This window comes from Callionymus lyra, chromosome 3, assembly GCF_982586985.1.
Source record: "Callionymus lyra chromosome 3, fCalLyr1.hap1.1, whole genome shotgun sequence".
Taxonomy (NCBI): Eukaryota; Metazoa; Chordata; class Actinopteri; order Syngnathiformes; family Callionymidae; genus Callionymus; species Callionymus lyra.
Window position 1 is genome coordinate 11,434,781 of NC_141820.1, and position 21,611 is coordinate 11,456,391.

Sequence of the window (21,611 nt, forward strand, 5' to 3'; positions counted from 1 at the left end):
AGATCCATGTGGCTCACATGTTGTGTCCATGTCTGGGAAACAATGCAGACCAGGCCGTGTTTGATGATGTTGTCTTGGACGCGAGCGAAACTGATGCGACTCGAATGTGGAAGAAGCTATAAAAATGCTCTTGGAGATTAGTGAGATCAATGACTCCTCTTGACTCCCCAGCACACACACACACACACACACACACACACACACACACACACACACACACACACACACACACACACACACACACACACACACACACACACACACACACACACACACACACACACACACACATTTTAAACGTGCACCCCTAAACAGTCCAGAGGGCTTTGATATGCATGAGAGCAGCAGATACTATTGGCAGGTCTCATTTTCATAGTCAATTTCGTCCTGACTTATAACCCCTCAGCCCTCCTCCTTCCTCTCCGAACCCCTCCTTCCGCTCAGTGGTTCCTCTCCCTCGCTCCCTCGCTCCATCTCTTCGCTCTTCTCTCTGTTAGTAGGTGATCTATGGTCATGCAGCAATATTGATCACAGCCTTTCAGCGCAACCTGCTGCGAATTCTCCTCACGATTGGGATTCGAGCCGTGTTTACGTTGCCTCTCCTTGCGAAGCAATGGCACGTTAACGGGAGTCCTGGCGACGAGGGAGCGGAGCAGATAGAAAATAAACCTTAAAATACTAACTAGTGATGAAGCTTCATGAAGCAGCGTCATGTTGTTTAGAGGTCAGTAGGTGGCGCCATCAGTTTAAAAATGATGTGATACGTGATCAATAGATGTGTGAGTTGCAGATGAGTACCAATTGGTTTAAGATAATTTGCTGTGTTAAATAATATTATTGAATCTATGAATTAATAATTACATTCATAGACAATAGTCATATATAATATAGTAGTTATATAGTTAACCCTAGAAATTGGCAAACTAGGCTATTTTTCTATAGTTTCTTTCAGGCTTTTGTCCAAGGATTGCTTAAACCTTGTGTTATCTCAGGGTCAAGGTGACCCGAAGGCCCGGAAACAAATGTCTTTCTGGTATCCCTTGTGTTTTCTCAGAGTTAGAGTGACCCGAAGGCCCCCAAACAAATGTGTTTGTGCTATCCCTCGTGTTGTCTCTGGGTCAAGATGAACAACCTCTACCAATGCATGTTTATTTCACCTTGACCCAGAGACAACAAAAAGGATACCACAAACACATTTGTTTTCGGGGCCTTTGGGTCACAATGACCCTGAGATAACACAAAGGTTAAAAACTACAATTGGAAGGAAGAATTAATGGCGTATATACCAGACCTGGGCCTTAATATTAAATATTTACTTTTTTTATACGAGGAAAGTAGAAATTGACCAACCTTTAACTCAAATGTGAACTATGTGACAAAGTAATGGGTGAACATGAATGAAAAAGTGTTTTGATAGCTAAATAGATGGGTGGCATGATGGAGTGAAGTTAGGGGCGGATGGATGAGTGGTTTATGGCATAATACTGGTGAGATAAGTGTATTATTTGTCGCTGTTCTCCAACGTTACTTCCCACTCCAAAATCCTTTAAAAAAGTGCTTTATATACCTTATAATTGACACCATTTTTTAGCGTTTAAACTAAGTTGTGTTTTAATTCTATAGAAAAAAAAAATATATATATTGTTAGTTTTAGCAGTCGTTGTTTTAAAGCAGCTCTTGGTAGTTTTGGTACCTTTTTTTGTACTAAAATATTTTCATAAAACTTGATGAAACATCAACTTAAAACCGAATCAACTTCAAATCGCATAGAATTGCTTTAATAAGATTGATTTATTCATTTGGCTATTTATTTTTGTCACAGCTTTGTGTTACTATAATCGAGACTTGGGTCACGACTGAAAGAGATCTCAGATCGATAAATCAAGCTCCGTAAGTAAGAGCTTCAGGCGGAAGCTGAGGACGATGACTATAAACCATGAAAGTAACAATTAAAAATACGTATTTTGGCCGATACACAGCTGTTTATAAAGCCAGAGATCAGATGTGTGGAGAGTCATACGTCAAATAACATTACTTTTTATTCTTTCTGCTCTTGTTTTTTTATTTGTTTTTATTTTGAAAGCCTAGCCTGACACCGTTGACTGAGCTATGTTCCCTCTGCTGTGCTTCACCTCCTAGCCTATCAATTAAGAGTCTGCCAGCCTCCTCCAGAAGTGCCCAACGCTGACATGCTGATGGAGGACGGCGAGCTGGAGATAGGTGAGCTGTTTGCGTGTCAGGCCTCCAGACCTGTCATCTTGACGGAGGCTGCTAACAAGATGTGGAACTTTTCTTTTTTCTTCTTCTTCTTCCGTTGCCATCTAATAATAGCATCTGTCTTGTCTGTGAAGCCTGTGGAAAAGGGCGCAGATTGAAAATGCGTTTTTTTTTTTTTTTTTTCTTCCCAAAGCACAATATTGAGTGAGCAATTATAGCCGCGTTACACGCATCATTTGATTCCGCTTCCTCGTACGTTGTTCTCCAGGTGACATCATCAGGTATCGATGCCATCCCGGATTCTCATTAGTCGGCGGCGAGATCCTGACCTGTCGCTTGGGAGAGCGGCTGCAGATGGACGCGGCGCCCCCTACCTGCCAAGGTGAGACGCGGTGAAGACGTGAAGGTGTTTGTTCTTAAATGACAAAACTTTTCAATTTGTTTTTTTCTTTGCAGTCCAGTGTCCGGCTCACGACGTGAGATACGACTCGTCGGGCGTCATCCTGAGCCCGGGGTGGCCCGAGAGTTACCCGAATCTCCAGATGTGTTCCTGGAGCGTCTCCGTGGAAAAGGGATATAACGTCACCATCACGTTTGAGAGTTTCCACACGGAGCGGGAGTTCGATGTTTTGGAGATCATCGATGGTAACATGAACACCACTTAAAAACACACTTTAAAACTAACTTTTTTCATTTTACTTTTAAAGAACAGAAAACGAGATGTTGTCATGAAGCTTCACCCAGATGTATTTGGATCCTCTAGACTCTATTTCATCCACTTTGTCTTTTTGCAATAATATACTTCGTAAATCACATTTAACTCTTGTGTTATCTCTCGGTCAAGTTGACCTGAAGGCACGAAAACAAATGTGTTTGTGGTACCCCTTGTGTTGTCTCTGGGTCAACAGAAGGGATAACACATTTGTTTTCGGCCTTTTCGGGTCACCTTGACCCTGAGATAACGCAAGGGTTAGGTGTTGGTTTACACTGAATGATGCATTCAATGTCATTTGGATTTCTATGGTGTGTTCAAGAGGGTAGGATATCTTGATTCAAAAGACTCCGAAATGGGATTTACTTTTATCAAAGTTTTTTTTATATATATATAATTTATATGTAAATTTTGATTTATTATTAATATTAACTAATTACTATTATTATAATAAATTACTAATATGTCAGGAACAGCTCAGCTCACCGTGAAGCTGTTACTCTTATTCTCAATGCACTTTATTTTAGAAATCCTACTCATACTGTAAATGTTAAAATATATAATTTACTTCAATGGACTATTTTTAAAGAAAGAAAAGGTTTTAGTTCACAATTGTGCACATACTTCACCAGGACAGTTTGTTACAAGCCTGTGTGGTTTCCCTTGACATGAAAACATTTTGTTTTAAATTGAATTACACGACATAATGCGCGTTGTTGATGCTACAGTTACAAATACTGTCGATATTTTCCTTACTTTTCTCTTTGAAACATTAAAAACTATTGCAAAACATTCATCTAAAGGAGGTTGACGCATGATAATAGCCGTAATGGTACGGTACGTTTCTGTCCTGATCTAACACTAATAGACTCAGGGAATTGAAATAACTCGGCTTATTGTTTTTAAGATTTTAATTATTATTTGTTCTCTATATATTTCAACATAACCTCTAAATTGTAATTATTTGTAATTGTCTGAAGGCTCTCCAAATAAAAAATAATAATACATTTTTTTTAAAGGCGTCTTTTTGAGCACTCAAGGTCATTTCACAAAGAAAACTTTAAAGTAACTCAATACAATAAAATCACATAATACAAGAAAAACCTCAAAATACCATTAAATACAATTCTAACTCTGTTGTTTTCCTCCCGACTCTCAGGCCCGACCGCCAACAGTCCCACTTTGGCAACGCTGAGTGGAGACTTGCCGACCCCCTTTAACCTCACGACAACTGGCCACCAGTTCCTGGTCCGTTGGGCTTCGGATCATGGCACAAACAAGAAGGGCTTTAAAATTCGCTATGTTGGTGAGTACCAAAGTATGTATCCCAACTTTATTTTACTACTTATACACGACATTGCATGGAAATTGTAGATGTGATGGAGATAGACAGAAGAATAAAAGCAACTTGACGTCAAACAATTTAAAAGGTGTAGTTTGTATGGGAAAAAAAACTCTTTATTTACTGATGATTTTTACCATTCTTCTGTCTATCTCCAACACTAAGCATTGTCTCTGTCTTTAGCCAATATTGAGCTGCATTTTGGCAAAATTCTTTGATCGATTGAGCAGTTGACGAACCTGTTCTACTTAATCTTATTTCAAATCACTTCACACGTTAATTTACATAATTTTCTTTCCAAAATATCCCAATAGATATCACTTAGTACTATAAGTTATTTCAACCCTTGAAAACAAATATTTTTGTGGTATCCCTTGTGTTGTCTCCACCACTGCGTATGTTTTTATGAAATCCATGGAAGTCGTTCACTTTGACACAGAGACAAGGGATACCACAAACACATTTGTTTTAGCGGCTTTCGGGTCTCCTTGACCCAGAGAAAACACTAGGTACTGTATACAACAAACACATTTGTTTCTGGGCCTTCAGGTTAGGTCATTATGACCCAGAGACAACACAAGGGCATTCGGGTCTCCTTGACCCAGAGACAACACAAGGGATACTACAAATACATTTGTTTTCGAACCTTTGGGTCACATTGACCCAGAGACAACACAAGGGATACCACAAACACATTTGTTTTCGGGCCTTCGGGTCACCTTGACCCAGAGACAACACAAGGTATACAACGAACACATTTGTTTCTGGGCCTTCAGGTCGGGTCTCTATGACCCAGAGACAACACAAGGGCATTCGGGTCTCCTTGACCCAGAGACAACACAAGGGATACCACAAGCACGTTTGTTTTCTGAAATTCAGGTCACTTTGACCCAGAGACAACACATGGGATACAACAAACACATTTGTTTCCTGGAATTCAGGTCTCTTTGACTCAGAAACAACACAAGATATACCACAAACATATTTGTTATCAGGCATTTGGGTCACCTTGAACTAGAGATAACACAAGGATTAAACATTTCAGCCGCTTAATTGTGACTGAGACAGTTTTCCCAGGGATTTCTATGTCCTTTTTATAAGTATGTGAACACAGTACTGCGTGGATATGTCCAAATAGCCATCTGGAGTCGTAGCTTTAGTTAAACGGTAAAATACAAAGTGGTTATTGTGTACAGTATAGAATTACTCTGGGAAATAGCCTTAAGCGTATTAAAAAACGACATTACGGCGGTGGAATTGCACATTCACGGTGTCAAGCACCAACTGAACAAGACCGTTCGAGCAGAATCCCCATGTTTTCAGTTGTTAAAAGAGCCATTTAGAACTTCCTACCCGGGTGACTGTCAGTTTAGAGGGTGACGTTTTGCAGCTATTGTGCCTTTTCGTGTTGTCGCAACAACGTATCTTTAAATTATGAGTAGGACATTTGCAAACAAAACCATGCGAACGCACTAAACTCTGAACGTGCGTAACGGCCAACGACAAGTGTCTCTGGCAAAGGTACAAATGTCATTGTTTGGCAACGAAAAGCACCCGAGACTGTCTTCTGTCTGAATATTTGATGCTTAAATGAGTTGAATCGTGGGTAACGTGAAGTCCGTTTTCGCCAGCGCTCTACTGCTCCACGCCAGACTCGCCTCTCCACGGGTCCATCTCCTCCCAGAGCGGAGGCCACGTCAACAGCGTCGTGCGATGGGCGTGCGACCGCGGTTACCGGCTCATCGGCAACGGCTCGGCGACCTGTCGTCGCTCCTCCAGTGGATATCACGCCTGGGATTCTCCGGTACCGGCCTGCCAGGGTACGTGTGACTGACCCGGGTTTCAACAAATGACTGACTTCATGTTGTTCGTTGGTGTTTCAATGAATCGGAGATCGATTATCCAGAAGATACTGAGTTCATAAAACCCCTGAATTACACTGGATTGTATTTGTCCAAGCACGTTTTGTGGTACAGTTTGTGGTACAGTGCGGCTTAGAGCATTAGATACCGGGTCGTGAGAACCCATCTCCCAGATCCACAAGAACTTTTTATAACGGCACCTGTTCATCTAGGGAATTAAAATAATAAAACAGGTCTAGGTTGGATTATATATTTTTGGGGATCAGACCATAGAAAGTACGCTAGTACTTCATCTACCATTGTAAGTAAGTTAGTAAGTAAAGGTTATTTGTAAAGCATCTTTCTAGACCAGGGTCACAAATAACTTCGACATTAAAAAACAATATACAGTTAAAATATATACTTTAAAAGGCCAAGACACATAAGACAAACACAGGAGTCCCAGAAAATTAGGGAAAAGCACACAGATCCTAAAACGTTTCCTGAAGGAGTCAGTAGATCATCAAACACAGAGGAAGATCGTTCTAAAGTTTAGGAAGGATTTCTCTCCTCTGGTCCGGAAGTGTGTTCAGGAACCATCAGTAGATTCTGATCCACAGACCTCAGAGCCCGAGCTGGGGTGTAAGGCTTGATCAGATCACTGATGGAAGGTCTGACCATGAATAGATCTGAAAGTAAGAACCAGAATTTTAAAGTTGATCCTGAAAGAAACTGGCAGCCAGTGAAGAGTTTTAAGGATCGGGGAAATGTGAGTTCTTCTACTAGAGCAGGTCAGAATTTGCATGAGTTATGTAGTGACTGCAGGCGAGACAGATCCTTCTTTTATTGACTCCTCCTCTCCTCATGAAACTTAGACGTTTATTTGTTGTTTATTGGACTCTTTTGTTTAAGTTATATAATGTTTTATTGTATCTCTTTGGGTAAACACATACTTCGTGTTATTGGGTATGAGTGTGTACGAGGAAGGGCGTCGGCTTGACCGGAGCATCTGCGCTGCATCTTGTTTATTTGCTACACCGACGTAGATATCTTCACACACCGCATTGATTGTATTTATTTTGTTCAAATGTCAATGCTTTAATGGGGTTTTTTACCAATGCACGAGTCTACGCCCCCCTATCGCAGAAGTTGCCATTTAAACCAACCAGTAATCGCTCAACCAACACATCGACGCAATCTTGATGCACAAAACCTTTCGTGACAAATCAAAGCACTACACAGATTTGTGAAAATAAAACAGCCAACAGATCGACAAGATCTCGTACTAGAGGTGACTCTTTAAGAGTGTCATTGGTCAAAACACTTTCTCTATCTGTGCATCTAAAACTGGAATTCAGTACCAAACTCCCAACCCTGATTTCTTTCACCAAACATCTCAAAGCTTGAAGCTTTTGACAGAACAGCACTGTTGCCGCGACCCTGCCTAAACCTCTGCATCTGTTGCTACATTTTACTACTTTTCTCCTTTAACTAATTGTCCAACTTCTCAATTTTTCTTTCTTACTAATCCCATGTTAACATCAACCGGCCAAAGGTACTAGATAGCTCAAATGTTGCATATTTATTGTTTATTAATATTTACTTTCCCTGTTTTTAAATAAATGAACAATGAATTAATTCAATGAAAAAAATAAGTTAAAAATAATAGATTCATACTCTGTTGCTTGTCCGTGGAAAATAGAGCTTGTCCGGCAAGATTCCGATGGAGCTGTTACAAACATACAGTACGTGAAAATGTACTTGTTTTATTTAATTTAAAAATAAAAAAAAACCATAAGGTAAAAAACATGCATTCAGTGTAAGTTAAGAGGCACAGGGAATATAAACATTTAAAATGAGGTATTAAACAGTTAAAGCTTTATTTGAATAGTAAATCAAAATGAACCAACAACAGGAACACAGCGTGAACACATAAGGAACAAACCAGGAACACAACTTAAACACAATTTCAACACGCAATAAACCAAGAACACAACAGGAACACACCATTAACCATGAACACAACATGAACACAAAACGAACACAACAGGAACACAGCATGAACACAACATGAACACAACATGAACCCAACAGGAACCCAACAGGAACACAACAGGAACACATCTTGGACACAACAGGAACACATCAGGAACACAACATGAACACAGCATGAACTCAACAGGAACACAACTTAAACACACCATGAACCAAGAACACAACAGGAACACATCAGGAACACAACATGAACACAGCATGAACTGAACAGGAACACAACTTAAACACGCCATAAACCAAGAACACAACAGGAACACACCATTAACCATGAACACAACATGAACACAAAACAAACACAACAGGAACATAGCATGAACACAACATGAACACAACATGAACCCAACAGGAACCCAACAGGAACACAAGATGAACACAACAGGAACACAACAGGAACACAACAGGAACACAACAGGAACACAACAGGAACACAACATGAACACAACAGGAACACAACAGGAACACATCTTGGACACAACAGGAACACATCAGGAACACAACATGAACACAGCATGAACTCAACAGGAACACAACTTAAACACACCATGAACCAAGAACACAACAGGATCACACCATTAACCATGGACACAACATGAACACAACATGAACACAACAGGAACACAACAGGAACACAACATGAACACAACATGAACACAACATGAACCCAACAGGAACACAAGATGAACACGACATGAACACAACAGGAACACAACAGGAACACAACAGGAACACAACAGAAACACAACAGGAACACATCTTGGACACAACAGGGACCCATCAGGAACACAAGATGAACACAACAGGAACACAACAGGAACACAAATAGAACACAACAGGAACACAACATGAACACAACAGGAACACAACAGGAACACATCTTGGACACAACAGGAACACATCAGGAACACAACATGAACACAGCATGAACTCAACAGGAACACAACTTAAACACACTATGAACCAAGAACACAACAGGATCACACCATTAACCATGGACACAACATGAACACAACAGGAACACAACAGGAACACAACATGAACACAACAGGAACACAACATTAACACAACAGGAACACAACAGAACACAACATGAACACAACAGGAACACAACAGAACAAAACATAACACAACATTAACAGAACAGGAACACAACAGGAACACAACAGGAACACAACAGGAACACAACATGAACACAACATGAACACAACAGGAACACATCAGGAACACAAAATAACACAACAGGAACACAACAGGAACACAACATGGATCAGGAACACAACATGAACACAAAACGAACACAACAGGAACACAGCATGAACACAACATGAACACAACATGAACCCAACAGGAACCCAACAGGAACACAACAGGAACACATCTTGGACACAACAGGAACACATCAGGAACACAACATGAACACAGCATGAACTCAACAGGAACACAACTTAAACACACCATGAACCAAGAACACAACAGGAACACATCAGGAACACAACATGAACACAGCATGAACTGAACAGGAACACAACTTAAACACGCCATAAACCAAGAACACAACAGGAACACACCATTAACCATGAACACAACATGAACACAAAACAAACACAACAGGAACATAGCATGAACACAACATGAACACAACATGAACCCAACAGGAACCCAACAGGAACACAAGATGAACACAACAGGAACACAACAGGAACACAACAGGAACACAACAGGAACACAACAGGAACACAACATGAACACAACAGGAACACAACAGGAACACATCTTGGACACAACAGGAACACATCAGGAACACAACATGAACACAGCATGAACTCAACAGGAACACAACTTAAACACACCATGAACCAAGAACACAACAGGATCACACCATTAACCATGGACACAACATGAACACAACATGAACACAACAGGAACACAACAGGAACACAACATGAACACAACATGAACACAACATGAACCCAACAGGAACACAAGATGAACACGACATGAACACAACAGGAACACAACAGGAACACAACAGGAACACAACAGAAACACAACAGGAACACATCTTGGACACAACAGGGACCCATCAGGAACACAAGATGAACACAACAGGAACACAACAGGAACACAAATAGAACACAACAGGAACACAACATGAACACAACAGGAACACAACAGGAACACATCTTGGACACAACAGGAACACATCAGGAACACAACATGAACACAGCATGAACTCAACAGGAACACAACTTAAACACACTATGAACCAAGAACACAACAGGATCACACCATTAACCATGGACACAACATGAACACAACAGGAACACAACAGGAACACAACATGAACACAACAGGAACACAACATTAACACAACAGGAACACAACAGAACACAACATGAACACAACAGGAACACAACAGAACAAAACATAACACAACATTAACAGAACAGGAACACAACAGGAACACAACAGGAACACAACAGGAACACAACATGAACACAACATGAACACAACAGGAACACATCAGGAACACAAAATAACACAACAGGAACACAACAGGAACACAACATGGATCAGGAACACACAGGAACATGTAGCAATGCTGATGTTCCCCCCCCCCCCCAAAGTACCTCTTTTGTCGTAAACTTACAAGTTGATAATGTTTGAAAAAAAGTACCTGACAGTTTTTTTTAGAACCAAACTTGTTAATTTATAATAAGTGCACTCAGAAGTTTAGATCTTTATCTCGGGCCAGATCTGGTCCAAGCCAAGCTTTCCTCACAGCATGGACTCACGCACATATTTTAGGAGCCGCATGTGCCTGTTTGCATCTAAACTAACATGAATCTTTTCCTCCTGAAGCTGTCTCGTGCGGTGCACCCAAGGCTCCAATAAATGGTGGCGTTTTAACAGCTGACTACTCTGTTGGAACAAGAGTTTCCTATTTCTGTAACGACGGTTACAGGCTTTCCAGTAAGGAGCTGACATCAGCCATCTGTCAGCCCGATGGGACTTGGAGCAACCACAACAAGATACCACGGTGTTCTGGTCAGTAGCGTCCGGATAAAGACCGCAATACTACCAACCCTTAAATTACAGCATCTTGTGAAATAAGTTTTATTTTTACTGTTTCCAATCCGCAGTGGTCGTATGTCCGAGCATCGGGTCGTTTTCCCTAGAGCATGGCCGCTGGAGGATCGTAAATGGGTCACACTACGAATACAGGACTCGTATTGTCTTTACCTGTGATCCTGGGTATTACAGACTTGGCCCCGCCCACATCCAGTGTTTGCCCAATGGTGTTTGGAGCTGGAGGAACGACCGACCTCACTGTCAGGGTAAGTTACTCAGAGAATAATGTTTGTAATTCATATGTTTATCCCGGTTCTTTCCTTGATGGGTTTTATCTGGCGCTGGCAACAAAATGGCGCATCTTTATAGTATGAATATTCAGGTTAACGCCTCTAGTCATTACAGCTTGTATGATTGGTCAGTAACTCTAAACACTTGTCTTCTAAAATGTCCGTGCCACGTGGTGGTTGTGGAAAGTTACCGCAGTTTGATTTTGTCTGGAGAGAATCTGTTTATCAGTCGACTTACGCAGATGTCTGCCCTTGTCCTTGTCCTTGTTGGAACCAGACTTGCTGGCATCATCTACGGATTGTTTTGTCTTTCTCAGTGTGAGTGTAGGCTTGAATTCAGTAAAGTTGTCATATCCTCATATAACCCTCAGCAAAGTGTGGATTTGAATGTCTTATGGAGAGTCCTACCACTATACTTGAACACAAAGTTATGCCTTTTACCACATCGGCAAAAATGCACGAACTTAAACTTCAACTAATGTAATAACCCAACTTTTCTTGACTTCAAACGTGGAAGTCTTCCTCCCCAAGATGCAGTAAGTCCCTCATCATGACCATGTTTTGAGGAATACTCTATAAAGTTCTCCCCCGTCTGAAATCTGGGCGAACGAGAGGTTACGAGAGCGGAGTCCATTATGATGTAATAATGGCTTCACTCCTCCGGCCAGCTGTAATCACGCCCCGTTTTGTTTATACAACGAGTCCCTCGGAGACGGAGACTTCCTGGATTGATGACGCCCTGTGACGAACCTCGATGTTTGACCAATCCCAGCAGAGTGGGCGTGGTTATAGTAAACAAGTGTTTTCAGTAGGCGATTTTTGTACAAACAGACACTGATTGTACAATAGAGTCCAACATCAATTTAAAACACACTTAAATCAACACATTAGTTGAACTTTAATATTTTAAAGTACTTATCCCATATATTCCAATCCATATGTATCTTCTATTTTGGATTGTGTTCGATGAATACAGTATATTCACAATGTGTTTCAGTGATCTCTTGTGGTGAACTTGCGTCTCCGGTGAACGGCAAGAAGATCGGCACTCAGACCACATTTGGCGCCACGGCCATCTTCACCTGCGAGGCCAGCTTCATGCTGGTGGGGTCTGCAGTCAGGGAGTGTCTGTCTTCTGGTCTCTGGAGTGGAACTGAAACACGCTGCTTGGGTAAGAAGTTTTTTTTTAATGTATATTTAAAAGACTTGCCAAACCAAGGTACTATTCATTTATAGTAGCAGTGAATCCCAAACCCTCTGATGTAACACCAGAGATGGATATATAACCTACTCCTGATTTGACCTGGTCTAAGTCTCAGGAGAGCCTAGAAGGCAAGATATCTGTGATGTGAGCCTTTTGGACTTTCGCGTTTTCACTGATACAGTCGTTAACGTTTCCCATCGTCTTCAAACATGTTGTGACATGGTGACCTTTTGCACAGCCAGCAACGGCAGAAAATGTTTCCTTGAATGTAATCTGATGAGGAATACATGGCTGAACATAACTTTGGCCTATTGGGAGACAGAAAACAAGATCGTTTTTTTTTATGTATCATATATTAGGAAGATAATCACATATCAATATTCTTCTCACTCTAAAGAATCCATTCTACAAATATAAAAATAGTTCATGTTTGCAATGACTGGTTGTTAATGGTTAAGTCGCAAAAAGTAAGCAGCATATGAGAACCCATACAGTTATTATTTTAATTAATTCTTGAGCACAGGCAGGAAACTAAATTTCCTCAGGGGCCAAAACGTACACTGTGTCTGTTGTTAGGGGCCGACAAGTCAATAGAAAGAAGAAAACAAAACTTGAAATAATAAATAAAAAATATGTCATCATGGCCATGATGTTATACAACGAAGTTTAACAATATAAAAGCCTCAAAATATATATATATACAGTATATATATTTATTTTTTTCTAAATATTTTTTTTAATTTACTTAACATTTATTTGAGGATAAATTAATACTAAAACACCTGGACAACAGGTACAAAACATGAAAACAACAGGAACACAAGAGTAACACAACAGGAACACAACATTAACACACCATGAACACAACATCGACATAACAGAAACGCAACATGAACACACCATGAACACACCATGAACACAACATGAACACAACCTCAACACACCATGAACAAACCATGAACACAACATGATCAGGAACAAATCAGGGACACAACCTCAACACACCATGAACACAACATGAACACACCATGAACACAACATGAACACACCATGAACCCAACACAAACATACCATGAACACAACAGGAACACACCAGGAACACAACAAAGACACATTTTAAACACACCATGAACCATTAACACAAGAGGCACACACCATGAATACAACTGTACCACGCAAATAATAAATAGTGTTGATATATTTTGAGATGAAAAACAAAACAGAATATTGAATTAGCTATCACAGAAATATCTACACGATGATACTTTGACCTTATGAGGGCCCCACTAATAGAGTCATGGGGCCACACTTGGATATTTAGTAATAATGTGTATTAAAGACTGATAGAAAAGGTTGATCAAAGTGCTTGTGTTTCAGCGGGTCACTGCGGAATCCCAGAGGGCATTGTGAACGGCCAGGTTATCGGCGAGAATTTCGGCTACCGTGACACGGTCGTGTACCAGTGCCTGCCTGGATTTCGACTCATCGGCTCGTCGGTTCGGATCTGTCTTCAAGACAACCAGTGGTCTGGACATCTGCCGGTCTGCATACGTAAGTAAAAAAAAAAACCAAAACATTTATTTCTTAATGCGATTCACACACCAGTGAATTGAAAGCTTGATGATTTCTCCATCATGGTTCAGGGTCGCCCAAGTTTCAGAGCGTGTGTGAAAACAAACATTCAGTGGAATCAAGGACGGAAAAACAGTTGAATACAAAAGGGTGTATTTTGCTGAGCTTAGAATCAGCACTTGGCGAGGCAGCACGATCCATACTTGGGGGAAATGTTGAAACAAGATTAGTTGTTGATACATACTGGAGCGGAAAAGTATGCCTCCAGTTTTACTTTTTGCTGGAGCTCAGAGGCTTTTCTTTACTTAATTATGTTTGCCTGAACTTCTGTCTGTTTCCTGACACAAAAGAAATCAACACAAAAAAACAACAACCCTGAAAGGGAAAAAAGAAGAATCGACTCCTGTTTCCAATCATGAGTAATTACGTTGAACTGAAAAGAAAGATTGAGCTATAATAACTTTTAATTATATTTGTATAATTTAATTTGATTGTATCTCATCTAGCATCGTCTTGATGTTACTATTATCATTACTTGTATTTATTTCTGAGGGTCCTTTAACTTTCTTTACACTTCTCACTTAAAAGTATTTTTGGATGCACCTATTTACCGTATTTTCCGCACTATTAGGCGCACTGGATTATAAGGCGCACCTTCAATGAATGGCCTATTTTAGAAGTGTTATCATAAATAGTTTTCACCGGATTATAAGGTGCATAGAATAAAAGATACAGTCAAACGTTTGACTGGGGTTGTGTTATGAATCCACTAGATAAAGCTGTAAAGTCAAACTTTATTAAGCATTATGACAACTCCGTTCACTCCCAACGATGTTCAAATTCTGTTTAAAAGGCTTCAAGCAGCAGCGCGTGTTGTGAGCAGACAAATGTTGAGTGTGCAGCAGAGAAGTTGAGCACGTGTATGACAGCTAGAGCGTGCGTGTATGACTGGTTGAACGCAGCAGAGTGATTTTGAGTGTACAACAACTAAGACACACTCGCTCAAAACGGTGGCTGTAATATTACTCCGTAGTCGTCCGCCATGATGTGACATTCGCCGTTAATCCCACCCTGTGATGTGGACTCAGTTGGCGCAGAGTCATGAAAGTGTTTGTAAACAAGTCACCCACCAGGTAATGTTCATATATAAGGCGCTCCAGATTATAAGGCGAACTGATGTTTTTTGAGAAATTTAAAGGCTTTTAAGTGCACCTTATAGTGCGGAAAATACGGTATGTTGTAATTACCGGAAATATCACAAGTTCAAAACCAGTCATGACAAGATCTCAAAAAAGGACGAGGGATGTTGCTGTTGTGTTTGATGTCGACAGTTCTGTATTCACATCAGCACTCTTTTACTAAAGGTCATGAATCCAGCTGCCATTTTGGTCTGGGTGAGATAAATAGCTGTGCCTCGAGACCAAACCCTGATGTGTTCACTAAAGTGCTCACATGTCCTGAAACAGCCTCTCACGACGAGTATTCTCCGGGGGGTTTGAAAGGAGGTGGTGAGATAGACGCAACTTTTGGTCGAAACCAAATGTAGTTTGTTTTCTTCTTGTTTGTGAGTCGAAGAGAATGACTTTACATCCAAATGATACTGTATTTATGGAAATGAGAAGCTCTTGGTAGGGCAAACAAACACGGAATTATGATGTGCGATTCTGTGTTTGAGCGCTTTAGGGCACGCTTCCAGTGTCAGCTATATTTATATCACGAGCAAACAAACAAACTCTAGATTCTTACTGATCAACTACAAAAGAAGACCTGTCTTCTCTCCTCTTGTCTTCTCTTCTCTCACCTCACTTGTTCTTTCCTCCCTTTTTGTTCACCTCAAGTAGCCTTTCCCTGCCTCATTACGTACCAAATTTCGACAACTCCACTCCTCCTTCCCTCTCTTCTGTGTATCTTCACTCTCCTTTGAGAACAGCTAATCGAACGTTGCCAACTGAGAAGCCTTACATTCTGTTTTATCAATCTGATTAAAGAGCTACAAGAGAAAGTGTATTTACACTCCTTATCAAATCAATGCGTCTGATTTAGTGCAGATTTGAGTTTGATCTCAAAACTCTCGCTCATAGTAACGATTAAGCCGTAGAATCAACATACCCTTATTTGCAAACTAACCAAATACAACTTAGTTTAACTCTTGAACTTCTTAATAATCTTGACACCCGAGTCCTACAGCAAAGCTGGGTATATTTAATTTCATTACAATAATTGATTAGATAGATGGAGAGATACAGAGGGAGAGAGGGGGATGATATCGATGGATGGAATGGCATGGGATGGGTAGCATGGAATGGAAAGCATTGATGGATAAAATGGTATGGATGGATTGGATAGATGAAATGTATGTATGTAAGCATTGATTGTTAGATTGAAATAGATAGACAGGATGCAATGGATGATTGGCATGGATGGATATAATGGAATAGAAGGCTAGCATAGATTTATGGGTTTGATCCATCAGGATGGTTATAATGGAAAGGATGAATAACATTGATGGATGGATGGATGGTATTGAATGGATGGATAACATTGGATGATGGATGGATGGCTAAAATAGAGGGGATGGATGGAAATAATTGTATGGTTGGATAGCATGGATGAATAGCATTGGAATAGATGGATAGCATGGATGGAATGGAATGGATAGCATGGATTGATAGAATAGAACGGTGGATATCATTGATGGATGGATGGATAGCATGGATGGATGGAAGAAATGTTTTGATGGCTGGCATTGATGAATGGACAGCATGGATGGATAGATGAATGGATGGATATCATTGATGGATAGATGGAATGGATGGATAGTATTGAAAGATGGAAGGAATGGATGCCTAGCATGGAATATATAGCATGAGTGGATATAGATTGATAGATATAATGGATTGATAGATAGAATGGATTGATAGATAGAATGGATTGATAGATGGAATGGATTGATAGATGGAATGGATTGATAGATGAAATGGATAGAGATAATGGATTGTTTGAGCGTATTAATAGAAAAGACTGAGGGGAGCAAATGGATGGATGGAACTTCATTGATCTTTCAGTGACATTTCTTTGAGAAATGGGAAAATCAAGTGTGAAGAAACAGTCGACAAAACTGTCAATCTCTTCAAAATCACATTTCAATCTTGTTTGTCGTCCATTCAGCCATCAGCTGTGGCCATCCAGGAAGTCCCATATACGGTCGCACAGTCGGGAACGGATTCAACCTCAACGACGTGGTCGGCTTCGTGTGCAACCGAGGGTACGAGATGGAGGGGCCCGCTCGAGCTCAGTGTCAGGCCAACCGGCAGTGGAGCAACCCGCCCCCAACGTGTAAAGGTGGGGAAAAAAGTTAAGTGTGTATACCCCTGATTCATTTAACCCTCGGCAGTTTGACTTTGACTTAGTCTTTGTTTATTTGCATCGCTGTTAAATCGTAATAAGGCAACTTAAAAGTAGTCATCAGGTCCGGTAATCCCCTTTTTTTTTACCACCAAAAGTCGTCTCCAGTCGTAAGTCACCCATTTTACCAGCAGTTTTTGAGTGTTTAGAAGTAATGAGGCTTCATGAAACAGCTGGTGCGGCATCATGATACAGTGTCTTCATTTTGAAAGACCACTAGATGTCACTCTCTGTAAGTCTGATCTACTAATTCAATGATGCCATCTGGTGGTCTTTCAAAATGAAAAAAAAATTGTTTCATGAAGCCTCATCAACCCCTATCGCTAGCATTGAGGTAGCATCGAAGTGTTTCAGTGGACAGGAAATTGCTTTATTCGCGACAGTAAAACAACAGAATACTTACGTTAAAGTTCCAGTACACAATTGTTTCGACAAAAACACGACTCTCAATCGACTCCGATGTTGTCGCTCTGGGCTCATTGTTTGAAACCTTTTTTAGTCGGCCTGGAATTTGAACCTTCAAAAAATGGTCCATGCTCTCACAGGAATTGCAAAAAAAAAATCACAAAATACAAAGACTTTTGTCCAAAGGTTACTCAGACTATCCTTTCAGAGAGAACACCAAGGCGGCGACGAGATGTAAGCGAAGCACCGTCTGTGTTCACAGCTTTGTTTAACAAAGGGGCAACATCTGATGGCGAAGTGTGAAAAGCCTGTGTTCATCAAGTGACTGCTTGAAAGCTGCAGAAAGTCATGTACACACCCAGCCAGAAAAATAGACTTTTTAGTCTTTCAAAAATTAATTTACAGCCTGGTTTAAAAGAAATCATGGGTCTTCTTAACCAGTAATATCAGTTTATACTGTAAAGGGGTTTAATTTGAGAACATTTCTATTTTAATAATAATAATACATTTTATTTAAAAGCGTCCTTCTGGTCACTCCAGGTCGCTTCACACAAAATAATGATGAGAATGCATATAACAATTAGATCAGGTAATACACTAAATAACGCAAAATACAATTAAATCAGAAAGGAGAAGAACAAATCGATAAAACAAGGTGGTGAAAGGGTTATGAAGGGTATGCTATGCAGTACGGATGGTCTGATGAAGCTTCATGAAGCAGTGTCATTATATTCAGAATCCACTAGATGGCGGTCTCTGCACAATTTTCCTTTGTTTTGAACAACTGTTCTTAACAAATTTTTTAAACTGATGGCGCCACCGACTGAACCTCCAGACAACATGACACTGCTTCATGAAGCTTCATCAGACCATCACTACTATGCAGAACAGGTGAGTTTTAAGGTTTCATTTGAGGAAGGGGAGAAATTATATTCTTTTTAATCAGTTTTCCTGTAGTTATTACTTTATAAAGTTCTCCCTGGTTTGAAAGCTGGGCGAAAGAGAGGTTACGAGAGTCCATTAGGACGTAATGTTGGCTTCACTCCGCCTCCAGTCAGCTGTAATCACACCCTGCTTTTGTTTATACAATGAGTACCTTGGGGGTGGATACTTCCGGAGATGATCATGACTAGCCTTGATGTTTAACCAATCACATCAAAGTGGGCGTGGTTATGGTAAACAAGATTTCATCTCCAGTTTCCAGTTTTTTCAATGTAAACATTTCAATGAAAAGAGATTTTTGTACAAACAGATGCAAAATCTATTTAAGAGACGCTTACATTTAAATCAACACATAAGTTGACCTTCAAGTAACCAGTGATGCCACAGATACTACGTCCATATCATATACACTCTATGGTCTCTACAGCTTGTGAAGACACAAGACTTTTGTTTTACTTTCGTCATCTGAGAAAAACAAACAAAAAAAAAGAATGAGGTCGCGCACGTTGACCAAAGCGATGCCACGACCACCGAACCTTTTCAAATGCCAACTCTCTTATTAGATTTTTCCTGGTGACATTTTTTGACTTGTGCGTATATTACACACCCCGGTGCGGTTCACTGGGGAATCGGAAGGGAGGAGGAGAGAAGTGACCCTCTCAGGTTCCATCCAAATAACACACTCTTTCCTATCTGTTTGTTTGTTTTTTTCTTTCTATTTGTGTGTGTCTCTGTGTGTCTCCCGGTGTAGTGGTCAACTGCTCCGATCCCGGAATCCCGGCCAACTCCATACGACAGAGTAAAATAGAGCACGGAAACTTCACCTTTGGCACTGTCGTCTTCTATGACTGTAACCCTGGATACTATCTCTTCGGATCTCCTGTCCTGACCTGCCAGCCCACGGGCCAATGGGACAAGCCTCTGCCGGAATGTATAGGTACCATCCACCTTCTATACAACCCTTTACCCCCCCCCATGATGCATTTTGCCCTTTTTTGTTTAGGGTCAATCGGGGTTGATTTGTTTTGACTGTGTGCCCTTTTGTGAAGCTTATGAAAAACTGCATCAGGATCATAACTGTCACATGTGAACATAGAGAGATGTTTTCAGCCTTAGGTCAAGGTTTTACCACAGACTAGAAGAGTCTGAAACAACATATCAGTTTGTTCTCCGCTTCATCCTTCCTTTTCAATTGGCTAAACAGTGTGTGTTTAACGAAAAAACAGTTCAGTAGAAAGGTATGTTTTAATTCAAATGTATAAGAGCAATGACAGTGTAAAAAATGTAAGTTAAAAAAATACAATACATATCTGAAATGATAAAAAAAAAAAACTATAATACAAGTAAATATATATGTAATGTATTACTATTAATGTTTAAATATTGTGTAATTTCATGCATATAATTTTAGTTTATGTGGCAATTTGCTTCAAACTAGAAGATAGATGGATGGATGGATACGTAAATGGATGGATGGATGGATGGATGGATGGATGGATAGATAGATAAACTTTATTAAATTGTTGTTCCAGCACACAGCGACACAGACGATAGATTCATAAAAACAAGAACAATTTGCAATAAAAAGAACAAAAATACAAATGACAAAAATCTTAGTATAAAGAAAATTAAGATAACACAAGGATTAACACAGAATAGAATCATCTTTTCTTCTTCCTGCCCCCAAACTCAGAGTTAAACAATCTAATAGCACGAGGAATGAATGAGTCCCCGAGTCTATTAGTGTTGCATCATGGGAGGAGCATTCATGCTCCATCTGCTTCTCTGCTCACTGATTTTAATTCTTCTTACTCCTTTTTTGAACGTCAGTGTTTTTTGTTTATATTTTTATTTTGATAATTAAATGTTAGAAAATACTTCTTTTTTTTTGTTCATTAATTTATTAAATTTGTTTTTATTGAATTCTTCAAATTTTCCTGCATTTAAATGTACTTTTTTTTATCGGTTATCCCTGATAAGAGCTTTTCTATCTATATATATATATATAAAAAAAAGCAGAAAATAACAGAGATTTTCAACATGAATCAAACCTTTCACAGATCATCTCTATTCCTGGTTTAACATGGCAAACACGCTTTCTTCTTTCTTTTTTTTACTTTCTTATGATCCCTCTTTTCTGTCTCTCTTTTCTCTCTGCAGTTACAGACTGTGGTCACCCTGGCTCCCCCCCCAACGGCGCACTGAGCGGAGATAAGTTTACGTTTGGCTCAACGGTCCGCTACTCCTGTCTGGGAGGCAGACAGCTCAAAGGCGAATCGTCCAGGACTTGTCAGCTCAATGGGATGTGGAGCGCCCCCATGCCCTTCTGCTCCGGTAACTGTTTAAAGCCTTCTGTTGAATCCACCGCGCTCCGGTCCACCCTACGAGAGAGATGGATAGTAGCTGCTGAGGAAAAAGAGTGAAAGAAACGTGTGAGGCTCGGCCAGACTGCGGAGATTTTCATAGCCTCGCATCTTTTCTAGTGCTTTCGACTTAACCTTTTGGGAGATGGTTTGAAAGATGGAATGAAGTGGAGATTTTCATAAAAAAAAAAGAG

At 40.2% G+C, this 21,611-nt stretch overlaps 1 protein-coding gene across 2 annotated transcripts in view; it reads left to right on the forward strand.

The window, feature by feature from the left end:
* The window catches only part of csmd3b (CUB and Sushi multiple domains 3b), a 463,847-nt gene that overhangs the window by 405,659 nt on the left and 36,577 nt on the right, over window positions 1–21,611 (forward strand). Inside the window, exons 47-58 of one of the 2 annotated variants that reach the window (XM_087786440.1) lie at window positions 2,140–2,220; window positions 2,486–2,599; window positions 2,674–2,862; window positions 4,089–4,247; window positions 5,903–6,091; window positions 11,027–11,212; window positions 11,308–11,502; window positions 12,524–12,697; window positions 14,108–14,281; window positions 17,471–17,656; window positions 19,806–19,991; window positions 21,215–21,388. In XM_087786440.1, coding sequence (XP_087642566.1) covers window positions 2,140–2,220; window positions 2,486–2,599; window positions 2,674–2,862; window positions 4,089–4,247; window positions 5,903–6,091; window positions 11,027–11,212; window positions 11,308–11,502; window positions 12,524–12,697; window positions 14,108–14,281; window positions 17,471–17,656; window positions 19,806–19,991; window positions 21,215–21,388 — 2,007 coding nt within the window. The remainder of the gene's footprint in view (window positions 1–2,139; window positions 2,221–2,485; window positions 2,600–2,673; window positions 2,863–4,088; window positions 4,248–5,902; window positions 6,092–11,026; window positions 11,213–11,307; window positions 11,503–12,523; window positions 12,698–14,107; window positions 14,282–17,470; window positions 17,657–19,805; window positions 19,992–21,214; window positions 21,389–21,611) is intronic. The other variant, XM_087786441.1, reaches the window with a different exon arrangement.